This window comes from Salmo salar, chromosome ssa16 (assembly GCF_905237065.1).
Source record: "Salmo salar chromosome ssa16, Ssal_v3.1, whole genome shotgun sequence".
Lineage (NCBI taxonomy): Eukaryota > Metazoa > Chordata > Actinopteri > Salmoniformes > Salmonidae > Salmo > Salmo salar.
The window spans coordinates 78,025,370-78,037,575 of NC_059457.1; the positions used below are offsets into that span (position 1 = coordinate 78,025,370).

The 12,206-nt window shown below is 43.0% G+C and overlaps 1 protein-coding gene across 1 annotated transcript in view; it reads right to left on the minus strand.

The window, feature by feature from the left end:
• Positions 1–2,625: 2,625 nt before the first annotated feature.
• Positions 2,626–12,206, minus strand: part of LOC106574795 (interphotoreceptor matrix proteoglycan 2) — a 34,807-nt gene continuing 25,226 nt past the window's right edge. The window contains exons 18-21 of the mRNA XM_045697984.1: positions 7,195–7,393; positions 6,294–6,373; positions 4,331–4,402; positions 2,626–4,012 (exon numbers count right to left, since the gene is read on the minus strand). Of these exons, the coding sequence (XP_045553940.1) occupies positions 4,369–4,402; positions 6,294–6,373; positions 7,195–7,393 (313 nt within the window). The 3' untranslated portion in view covers positions 2,626–4,012; positions 4,331–4,368. The remainder of the gene's footprint in view (positions 4,013–4,330; positions 4,403–6,293; positions 6,374–7,194; positions 7,394–12,206) is intronic.

Genomic DNA, 12,206 nt, shown 5'->3' on the forward strand with positions numbered 1-12,206 from the left:
GGAAGTCATGTTCTATGTCATTGGAGAGTCCATTGAATATGCCGTAATTTTCCCGTCCACGCATGGGTTCACTTGTTTGAAGGTTCCATAAATTATCTAGACAAGAAGTTGACACCCAATAGTGGAGTTGTACAGAGAAGAAGGAGAAATCAGAGGGTTATCCTTGTTTCCAGGGGGGTGGAGTAAAACCACTGAAACATCTCAGAGGGGATATGGGTGTTCCATGCAAGGGTTAGGCTAGGGATAGACATGTTTTGTCCAAAAACACCAACAACGTTGGACTTTAATCACTGTAAGTCATTGTTACTTTAAATCATTGTAAGCCTCTACACTGAGCAAATATCTTTCTTAAGTGTGACCTTAGCTGTGTGGTAAGGTTACTTGTCACTCTGTATTTAAGTGAGCTACTGGCTGTGTCCAACGCAGGCAGACTGCCAATCTCAAAGATTACCTAAACGTCAACTTCATTCAGCATGGAGCGATCTGTGTGCCAAGAATGCTTTTTCTCTGTATATTTGAGGTGCAAACAAAGGAATGTTATTGACATTGGCCACTTTACTTTCATCCCAGAACAAACCAATACTGTACTGTACAGCAACTCAATATTAGGAAGGTGTTCCTAGTGTTTGGTATACTCAGTGATATGAAGGCTTGATAAATACAGTGAGGGAAAAAAGTATTTGATCCCCTGCTGAGTTTGTACATTTGCCCACTGACAAAGAAATGATCAGTCTATAATTTTAATGGTAGGTTTATTTGAACAGTGAGAGACAGAATAACAACAAAAAAATCCAGAAAAACCCATGTCAAAAATTGTATAAATTGATTTGCATTTTAATGAGGGAAATAAGTATTTGACCCCCTCTCAATCAGAAAGATTTCTGGCTCCCAGGTGTCTTTTATACAGGTAACGAGCTGAGATTAGGAGCACACTCTTAAAGGTCTTCCCTGTGGCTCAGTTGGTAGAGCATGGTGTTTGCAACGCCAGCATGGTGTGTGCAACGCCAGGGTTGTGGGTTTGATTCCCACGGGGGGCCAGTACAAAAATAAAACATGTATGAAATGTATGCATTCACTACTTTAAGTCGCTCTGGATAAGCGTGTCTGCTGAATGACTAAAATGTAAATAAAAGACACCTGTCCACAGAAGCAATCAATCAGATTCCAAACTCTCTACCATGGCCAAGACCAAAGAGCTCTCCAAGGATGTCAGGAACAAGATTGTAGACCTACACAAGGCTGGAATGGGCTACAAGACCAATGCCAAGCAGCTTGGTGAGAAGGTGACAACAGTTGGTGCGATTATTCTCAAATGGAAGAAACACAAAAGAACTGTCTCCTTGGCTCCATGCAAGATCTCACCTCGTGGAGTTGCAATGATCATGAGAACATTTTTTACATTTTTACATTTTAGTCATTTAGCAGACGCTCTTATCCAGAGCAACTTACAGTAGTGAATGCATACATTTCATACAATTTCATAGATTTTTTTTTTTGCTGGCCCCCCGTGGGAATCGAACCCACAACCCTGGCGTTGCAAACACCATGCTCTACCAACTGAGCTACAGGGAAGGCTGAGAACGGTGAGGAATCAGCCCAGAACTACACGGGAGGATCTTGTCAATGATCTCAAGGCAGCTGGGACCATAGTCACAAAGAAAACAACACACTACGCCGTGAAGGACTGAAATCCTGCAGCGCCCGCAAGGTCCCCCTGCTCAAGAAAGCACATATACATGCCCGTCTGAAGTTTGCCAATGAACATCTGAATGATTCAGAGCACAACTGGGTGAAAGTGTTGTGGTCAGATGAGACCAAAATGGAGCTCTTTGGCATCAACTCAACTCGCCGTGTTTGGAGGAGGAGGAATGCAGCCCATGACCCCAAGAACACCATCCCCACCGTCAAACATGGAGGTGGAAACATTATGCTTTGGGGGTGTTTTTCTGCTAAGGGGACAGGACAACTTCACCGCATCAAAGGGACGATGGACAGGGCCATGTACCGTCAAATCTTGGGTGAGAACCTCCTTCCCTCAGCCAGGGCATTGAAAATGGGTCATGGATGGGTATTCCAGCATGACAATGACCCAAAACACACGGCCAAGACAACAAAGGAGTGGCTCAAGAGGAAGCACATTAAGGTCCTGGAGTGGCCTAGCCAGTCTCCAGACCTTAATTCCATAGAAAATCTGTGGAGGGAGCTGAAGGTTCGAGTTGCCAAACGTCAGCCTCGAAACCTTAATGACTTGGAGAAGATCTGCAAAGAGGAGTGGGACAAAATCCCTCCTGAGATATGTGCAAACCTGGTGGCCAACTACAAGAAACGTCTGACCTCTGTGATTGCCAACAAGGGTTTTGCCACCAAGTACTAAGTCATGTTTTGCAGAGGAATCAAATACTTATTTCCCTCATTAAAATGCAAATCAATTTATAACATTTTTGACATGCGTTTTTCTGGATTTTATTGTTGTTATTCTGTCTCTCACTGTTCAAATAAACCTACCATTAAAATTATAGACTGATAATTTCTTTGTCAGTGGGCAAACGTACAAAATCAGCAGGGGATCAAATACTTTTTTCCCTCACTGTATAGATTTGCTTGATAAAATGACATGCATTATAATATTGTAAAAAATATTGACATTTTATTACAAAAAGTGTCTGTTGGCTTTCAACCAGTAAGTCTAACATACACAACACAGATCATAACTCCAGTGTCTTGTTAATCTCTGAACTATGAGAAAACATAGAAAACACATCAACAGAGACAACGTACACATTTAACCCCTTTTTCAATGGGTTGAGGACATTTGGTTCATCAAAACATATGGATGAATATAGTCGACTCCTGATATATACAAAGGCTTGGGATCGTCATGGTTGCTTGGGATCGTCATGGATACGTGGACTAACCAGCAGATATCAGATTTCAGAAATGAGAAAACTCAGAGAAACATGTCTTCATGGGCTATTGGCTAGGGCCAAAAGGGGTTACTAACAATCACAATTCCAGTATATCAATCTATACTCATTCCAACAGTTAAATACACTATCAATTCATGTCTACACAATTGATAATCTACAACTTTTTGCCAAAATCATGTTCAAGTAAGTACAGCAACCAGGATATTTGGTCATTTCAGTGGAGGCTATATAGCGTTAGCCTGTGCCAACCAGTCAGTACCCACTGGGCACAGATGTCAGTTCTACGTATAGTTTTGATTTACATTTGGTTGAGTTGTCAACTAACGTGAATTCAATGTGAAATCAACAAAAAATGTCACCAAGTCATTGGATTTAGGTTAAAAGTTAGGTGAAAAAATCAGAAATTCTCTTACGTTGATTTCTCTTTTCTACTCCAAACAGTTCAACTTCATCACATTGAATTTGGGCGTTGAAATTACGTGGAAACAAAGTTGATTAAACCAGTAGTTAGTTAGTTTCCATGCAGGACAGTAGCCTTCCAGTGACATCCAGTGAACTTCAAGGGTCCTGCCAGCAGCCGCGTTACGTTTCAGGACACAACACCCCACAATGCTAACTGAAACCAAGTGAAGGCACTGAGGAAGACCATGTTTAGGGAGAACAGAGCAGGAAGGGACCCACACGTCCAAACTAACTAAGGACACAACAATTGAAGTCTGTTTGTTGTTTGTTCACAGATTTGTGCAAGTAAGAGGTGCAATGCAGCAAACCTTTTTGACAGTAACTGTATCTAGATGTTTGATGGCTAGCTGAGCAGGAGGCTAGCTCATAGGATAAGGTGATGGCTGTGATAACAGAAGAAAAAAATTAAACAACAAAAATAAAAGTATTTACACCTTTAGAAAAATATTAGGTCATAGAAACAGAGTCAGTGAGACGTTGCAACAGTACAACACATCACGCCTCATAGAGAAGACTTTTAAATATCCATCCTCTTCATCTGGTCATTCTGCAGAGTCCATCAGAAGCACCATGGCAACAAAAGACACTTTCCTCTTTCTCAAGTCAAAGACAAAGGCATGTTTCTGAATGGAAAGAGAGAAGGGAGGTTTACAGCTTAAATGCAGATAGTTTGTAATCTATCAGAAGGGAGTTTTACAGTTTAAATGTAGATAGTTTGTAGTGTATCAGAAGGGAGGTTTACAATTTAAATGTAGGTGGTTTGTAGCTATCAAACCCAGTTATGACAGCACACTGTGGCTTAATACCATCTACAGCCAATATCGCAACAACTACACATTGCCTATCAATGACAATATAGTATAAAAGTATATTTAAGACAAGCTAAGGTTAGGCCTATTCTATGACCATTCTAGACATGTCAGGAATCAAAGAGAAAGTACCTTGAGGTTCACAGTGATCAGCTGGCTCTCCAGCATTCCTATGTTTCAGAGCTCGCTCTTCTGTCCAGCGCTCTGTCAGCACACACAACAGGAGTAGATTAGATTGAGGCTTTTGACAGTGACCGATGTGGCTCAAAATTGCACACAAACCACACTTAAACCACCCAACACTTAAACCCTGGGGATGCCTGTCAACTTTAAAATTTTATTTTTCTGCCTCGAAGAGGGATGTTTGATGCGGCCTATGAACCGTCTCCAACCCACTCCCTTCTCTTGGTCTGTTTGCCTCCTCTGACTGGCTCTACACAGGCCCAGAGACTATTATCCTTACTGGGTTTCCTTCCATCTGCCTTTCACAAAGACTCTGTCTATTCTCTTTGTACAGCAGACTGGACGTAGTATCTCTAGATCAGAAGTGTACCTGAACTGACCGTCCTAGCTGTCCCGGTTCTGACTGGCCCAACTCTTCTCCTTTTCCACTGTTTACAGCTGGGAAGGAACTTAACTAGTATCAAAGCTGAGACCGAGAGACTGAAAAACAGCTTCTATCTCAAGCCCATCAGACTGTTAAATAGCCATCACAAGGCAGCTTCCATCCGGTTACATAACTCTGCACCTTAGAGGCTGCTGCCCCATATACATAGACTTCAAATTACTGGCCACTTTAATAATGGAACACTAGTCACTTTAATAATGTTTACATATTTTTACTTTACTAATCTCATATTCTGTATTCTATTCTACAGGATTTTAGTCTATGCCACTCCAACATTGCTCATCCTAATATTTATATATTCCTTTAATTCCATTCTTTCACTTTTAGATTTGTGTGTATTGTTGTGAATTGTTAGATACTACTGCACTGTTGGAGCTAGAAACACAAGCATTTCGCTACACCCGCAACAACATCTGCTAAACATGTGTATGTGACAAATAAAATGTCATTTGATTTGAGTATTTGGCCATCCTGCAGTGGTGTTTTTGTCTGGAACTTGATACCTGGAACAGGTGAATGACTGACGCCCCCACGGCCCCAGCTGCTTGTGTCTCTGACTTACTGACCACTCTAGAACCTTCCATACTCTAGAACCTTCCATAATCTAGAACATTCCATAGAAAGAGACAGACTATGGTCTGCATCTCAAATAGCACCCTATTCCTTATAAAGTGCACCACTATAGACTGGGGTCCATAGGGCTCTGGACAAAAATAGTGCACTTTGTAGGGATAGTGTACTATATGGGATGCAGACCATGTGAGCTGACACAAGGCCAGTGAAACAGAAACACTACAACTGAATGTCTAAATAGCTCCACTAATGGTTTTGGAACAGGTAGTCTGGACTGGAGACGTTTCCTGTATAGAGGTTCTCATACTGTGTGAAGTGTGTATCCTGCTCCAGTCACACCACAGGCAAACAGACAGGCCAGGCCAGACAGAAAGGTCTCCTGTAGTCTGCTGCGTTCTAGTCTGCTCTGTTCCCTTTCCAAGGTCTGGGGTGACCATGACCATACAGAGGACGTGTGTCCTGTCTTGTCCTCCCAGCCCCAAGGTAAGGAGAGATTTGACAGTCTGAACCCTGGCTCACCGCTCAGCACTAACCACTCAGCACTACGCTGAAAGTACATAATCTCCAGCTAGCAGGAGGTTTAGTGTATCAGGTGGGCCAGCCTACTGTAGTCTGGCTATACCCACTTCAATTTACCATCTGTCTGTCTGTCTGTCTGTCTGTCTGTCTGTCTGTCTGTCTGTCTGTCTGTCTGTCTGTCTGTCTGTCTGTCTGTCTGTCTGTCTGTCTGACAGACAGACAGACAGACAGACAGACAGACAGACAGACAGACAGACAGACAGACAGACAGACAGACAGACAGACAGACAGACAGACAGACAGACAGACAGACAGACAGACAGACAGACAGAATTCACACAGACAGACATTAAGAATACAGCAGCAGCAACTCACACTTGATGCTGCCGTACAAAGTCTGCAAACTGACGGTCTTTGGCACACAGCTCAATTATCCTTAGGCGGTCCTGAATTTGCTATGAGAGAGGGAGAGGGAATGAGAAAGAAAGAAAGAAAGAAAGAAAGAAAGAAAGAAAGAAAGAAAGAAAGAAAGAAAGAAAGAAAGAAAGAAAGAAAGAAAGAAAGAAAGAGATGTGGGGGTAGAGAGAGAGAATAATGTGGGAGGAAAGAGAGTGAAAGAGAGAGGGGAGAGAGGTGTGAGAGAGAGAAGAGAGAGAGGTAAGAGAGAGAGTGAAAGAGAGAGGTGGGAGAGAGGTGTGTGAGAGAGAGAGGTAAGAGAGAGAGTGAAAGAGAGAGAAAGGAGAGAGGTGTGTGAGAGAGAGGAGAGAGAGAGAGAGAGAGAGAGACGGTTATGTAACATTAGGGGTTGATGTAAGGCCGGATGGATTTGTGATGGTTTCCATACTGCCTGCCCAATGCTGTTGTCTGGGCTAGCACTCCTCTTCCACCATAAGCACTGAGGCTAAAGACTCAGGGTGAAAATAGAATCTCATACACACGTGTTACGGTGCCTTATTTAGACCTAAAGTTGATTGTTGATAAAGCTCTCTGGTAACACTTCATGTTACCTAGGTCCTATGCCGCAATACTACATGTATGTATAATGTACTCCAGTGTATAATTACCATATGAGTACTAACAGTTTCACAGTACTTTACACTTTAGCTCTAACCTTCTTGTATTTACTTGAAAAAGATCTTTAACAATGTTAAGACCCTTGGAATGATCTGGAATGATGTCTCTAGAAATCCCCCAGAGAGCCAGTCTGTTGCCAACTGTCTCTGTCTCTCTCTTACAGTCCTCCCAGCAGTCAACCACTCAGACAGCCTCTACGTACCTCTCTGGTGAGCTCGGAGTTGTCGTAGATTTGGAGTATCTCGTCACTGCAGAAGTCCACAGAGGTGTCTGCGCTGCCTGTACTGTGGTGCGGCACGTCGTCTTCGTACCGCCTGTAGTACTCTGCTGTGGCCACATCACTCTCATACATGGGGTTGAACTTGGTGGCTCTCTCTAAGGATGGCAAACTGTCCCGATCTCTGTGAAACAGGTAGGAGAGGGGCATCGTTATTAAGCAGGCCCCTTTCAAAAATGTAGAACTAATAACAGATTTAGCCTTTGGTTCACTCCAGACTTGACTGCCCTTGACCAGCACAAAAACATCCTGTGGCGCACTGCACTAGCTTCGAATTGTCCCCGTGATACGCAACTTTTCAGGGAAGTCAGGAACCAATATACACAGTCAGTTAGGAAAGTGAAGGCTAGCTTTTTCAAACAGAAATGTGCATCCTGCAGCACTAATTCCAAAAGGTTTTGGGACACTGTAAAGTCCATGGAGAATAAGAGCACCTCCTCTCAGCTGCCCACTTCTCTCAGCTGCCCACTAGGAAACACTGTCACCACCGATAAATCCACAATAATCGAGAATTTCAATAAGCATTCCTCTACGGCTGGCCATGCTTTCCACCTGGCTACCCCAACCCGGCCAACAGCTCTGCACCCCCCGCAGCAACTGGCCCAAGCCCCCCCCCCCCGCTTCTCCTTCACCCAAATCCAGACAGCTGATGTCCTGAAAGAGCTGCAAAATCTGGATCCCTACATATCAGCTGGGCTAGACAATCTGGACCCTCTCTTCCTAAATGTATGTGCCGCCATTGTCGCAACCCCTATTACTAGTCTGTTCAACCTCTCTTTCGTATCGTCTGAGATTCCTAAAGATTCGAAAGCGGCCGCGGTCATCCCCCTCTACAAAGGGGGAGACACTCTAGACCCAAACTGTTACAGACCTATATCCATCCTGCCCTGCCTTTCTAAAGTCTTCGAAAGCCAAGTGAACAAACAGATCACCGTCCACTTCGAATCCCACCGTACCTTCTCCGCTATGCAATCCGGTTTCCAAGCTGGTCACGGGTGCACCTCAGCCACGCTCAAGGTCCTAAACGATATCATAACCACCATCGATAAAAGACAGTACTGTGCAGCTGTCTTTATCGACCTGGCCAAGGCTTTCGACTCTGTCAATCACCATATTCTTATCAGCAGACTCAACAGCCTTGTTTTCTCTAATGACTGCCTCGCCTGGTTTACCAACTACTTCTCTGATAGAGTTCAGTGTGTCAAATCGGAGGGCCTGTTGTCCGGACCTCTGGCAGTCTCTATGGGGGGTGCCACAGGGTTCAATTCTCGGGCCAACTCTTTTCTCTGTATACATCAGTGATGTTGCTCTTGCTGCGGGTGAATCTTTGATCCACCTCTACGCAGACGACACCATTCTGTATACATCTGGCCCTTCTTTGGACACTGTGTTAATAAACCTCCAAATGAGCTTCAATGCCATACAACACTCCTTCCGTGGCCTCCAACTGCTCTTAACCTCTTATGGCTAGGGGGCAGTATTTTCACGGCTGGATAAAAAACGTACCCGAATTAATCTGGTTACTAATCCTACCCAGTAACTAGAATATGCATATACTTATTATATATGGACAGAAAACACCCTAAAGTTTCTAAAACTGTTTGAATGGTGTCTGTGAGTATAACAGAACTCAAATGGCAGGTCAAAACCTGAGAGATTCCTTTACAGGAAGTGGCATGTCTGACCATTTCTGGAACTTCTTTGCCATCTCTATCTTTTACTAAGGATCTCTGCTCTAACGTAACACTTCCTACGTCGTCCATAGGCGCTCAGAGCCCGGGAAAAACCTGAATGTCGTCATCCCAGCCCCAGGCTGAAACACATTATCGCCTTTCTCAAGTGGCCGATCAAGGGACTGTGGGCTTAGGCGTGTGACCTGACCGCCCCCGTCTTTGTGATTTTTTCCTCTGTTTGCCGAAAAGGAGATTCCCGGTCGGAATATTATCGCTTTTCTACGAGAAAAATGGCATAAAAATTTATTTTAAACAGCGGTTGACATGCTTCGAAGTACGGTAATGGAATATTTAGAATTTTTTTGTCACGAATTGCGCCATGCGCACGACCCTTCTTTACCATTTCGGATAGTGTCTGGGACGCACGAACAAAACGCCGCTATTCGGATATAACGATGGATTATTTTGGACCAAACCAACATTTGTTATTGAAGTAGCAGTCCTGGGAGTGCATTCTGACGAAGACAACAAAAGGTAATCAAACTTTTATAATAGTAAATATGATTATGGTGAGTGCTAAACTTGCCGGGTGTCTAAATAGCTAGCCCGTGATGCCTGGGCTATGTACTTAGAATATTGCAAAATGTGCTTTCACCAAAAGCTATTTTAAAATCGGACATATCGAGTGCATAGAGGAGGTCTGTATCTATAATTCTTAAAATAATTGTTATGCTTTTTGTGAACGTTTATCGTGAGTAATTTAGTAAAATGTTAGCGAATTCCCCGGAAGTTTGCGGGGGTATGCTAGTTCTGAACGTCACATGCTAATGTAAAAAGCTGGTTTTTGATATAAATATGAACTTGATTGAACAAAACATGCATGTATTGTATAACATAATGTCCTAGGGTTGTCATCTGATGAAGATCATCAAAGGTGAGTGCTGCATTTAGCTGTCTTCTGGGTTTTGGTGACATTATATGCTGGCTTGAAAAATGGGTGTCTGATTATTTCTGGCTTGGTACTCTGCTGACATAATCTAATGTTTTGCTTTCGTTGTAAAGCCTTTTTGAAATCGGACAGTGTGGTTAGATTAACGAGAGTCTTGTCTTTAAATAGCTGTAAAATAGTCATATGTTTGAGAAATTGAAGTAATAGGATTTTGAAGGTTTTGAAAATCGCGCCACAGGCTTAAAGTGGCTGTTAGGTAGGTGGGACGAATTCGTCCTGCCTAGCCCAGAGAGGTTAAATAAAGGTGAAATAAAATAAATGTTAAAAAAATATGTTTGTTGAAAACGATGGAAGCTGGAACATTTTCTCTGGTTCAATAGAAAGGTGGCTGATGTCACACCACTGAGAATGATGTGTTCTGTCTACTTACCGGTAATAATGATGAACAATAACATTTCAGCCTGTACCTGCGGTGCGGCCAAGTGAGTCACACATACAAACACAGCCGTATGGGGTTGGCATGATACGTGATGACCTATGCCAGTGGGTGGGAAGTGACAATGTGTCCTGTCCACTCTAAACAGGATGTCAACCTGATATCAACCTACGTTGGCATGTTATTCTGTACCTAACGATCTCTCTCTCCCTCCCTCTCCCTCCCCCTCTCCCTCTCCCCCTCTCTCCCTCCCTTTATTTTTCTCTCTCTCTTTATTTCTCTCTCTCCCTCTCTTTATTTCTCTCTCCCTCTCTTTATTTCTCTCTCTCCCTCTCTTTATTTCTCTCTCTCCCTTTATTTCTCTCTCTCTCTTCCTCTTTATCTCCCTTTATTTCTCTCTCTCCCTCTCTCTTTATTTCTCTCTCTCCCTCTTTATCTCTCTTTATTTCTCTCTCCCTCTCTCACATTCCTACCACAGATGAAGTTCCATTGTGAGTTCCCCACTGCCTGTAGCTCACTCCAGCTGCTGCTCCATATCTGTAATAAACAACATCTGACAATCTGCGCTGTACTAAATAAAAAACCTTCAGCACAAACATGAATGTAATTTCCCTTTTGGAAATGTTTTGTTAACTATACATTCCAACCTTTGAACAGGAAGTGTTGTGGACTGCAGCTCCATCAGATACAGTCTTTACATTATACAGTATGCCATGTTCCATGAGCTAAACACTCATATGAGAAACACACTGAACTGGTCAGGAGTCCAATCTAGCAGTCTGTGGACAGTTTATTGGTAACAGTGGGAGACTGCAGGGCGGGGCTGCTAGAAGGGCCCATGGTGCTAACATGGGCATTTGCCCAAGGTCTATCTGTCGAGACCAGGCCTTGTGTCACTAGAAGCAGGCAGGCTAAATTCAGGGCAGCTGCCGAGGCACACACTGATTCATAAAACAATCACACACACATTCACACAGGCCTACACATGGATGCATGCATGCATGCATGCACATGCACACATGCATGCACATGCACACACACACACACACACACACACACACACACACACACACACACACACACACACACACACACACACACACACACACACACTGTTGATACTGCAACTCGGGGCTTCTAAATACAATCAGCACTGTTTTGATACTTCTCAATAAACATGTCCTGATTGGTTAATCAAAAACAACATGGCTGCCAAGGAAGTCTGATCACGCTCTCATAGTTCTTTCTCTCAGACAGATTCTCGGTCAAGAACCCCGTTAACATTGCACAAAGCTTCACTTAACCAAAACATTTTAGGACAACCATCAACATTTAGTGTCTGTCTACACACCAGTATAGTATTTCGTAACCCAATTAAGTACTACTACATACAGTACCAGTCAAAAGTGTGGACGCACCTACTCATTCAAGGGTTTTTCTTTATTTGTACTATTTTCTACATTGTAGAAAAATAGTGAAGACATCAAAACTATGAAATAACACATATGGAATCATGTAGTAACCAAAAAAGTTTTTAACCTGTTAGGGCTAGGGGGCAGTATTGACACGGCTGGATAAAAAAACATACCCGATTTAATCTGGTTACCACTCCTACCCAGTAACTAGAATATGCATATACTTATTACATATGGATAGAAAACACCCTAAATTTTCTAAAACTGTTTGAATGGTGTCTGTGAGTATAACAGAACTCATTTGGCAGGCAAAACCCTGAGACATTTTCTGACAGGAAGTGGATACCTGATGTGTTGTATTGCCTTTAAACCTATCCCATTGAAAAACACAGGGGCTGAGGAATATTTTGGCACTTCCTATTGCTTCCACTAGATGTCACCAGCCTTTACAAAGTGTTTTGAGT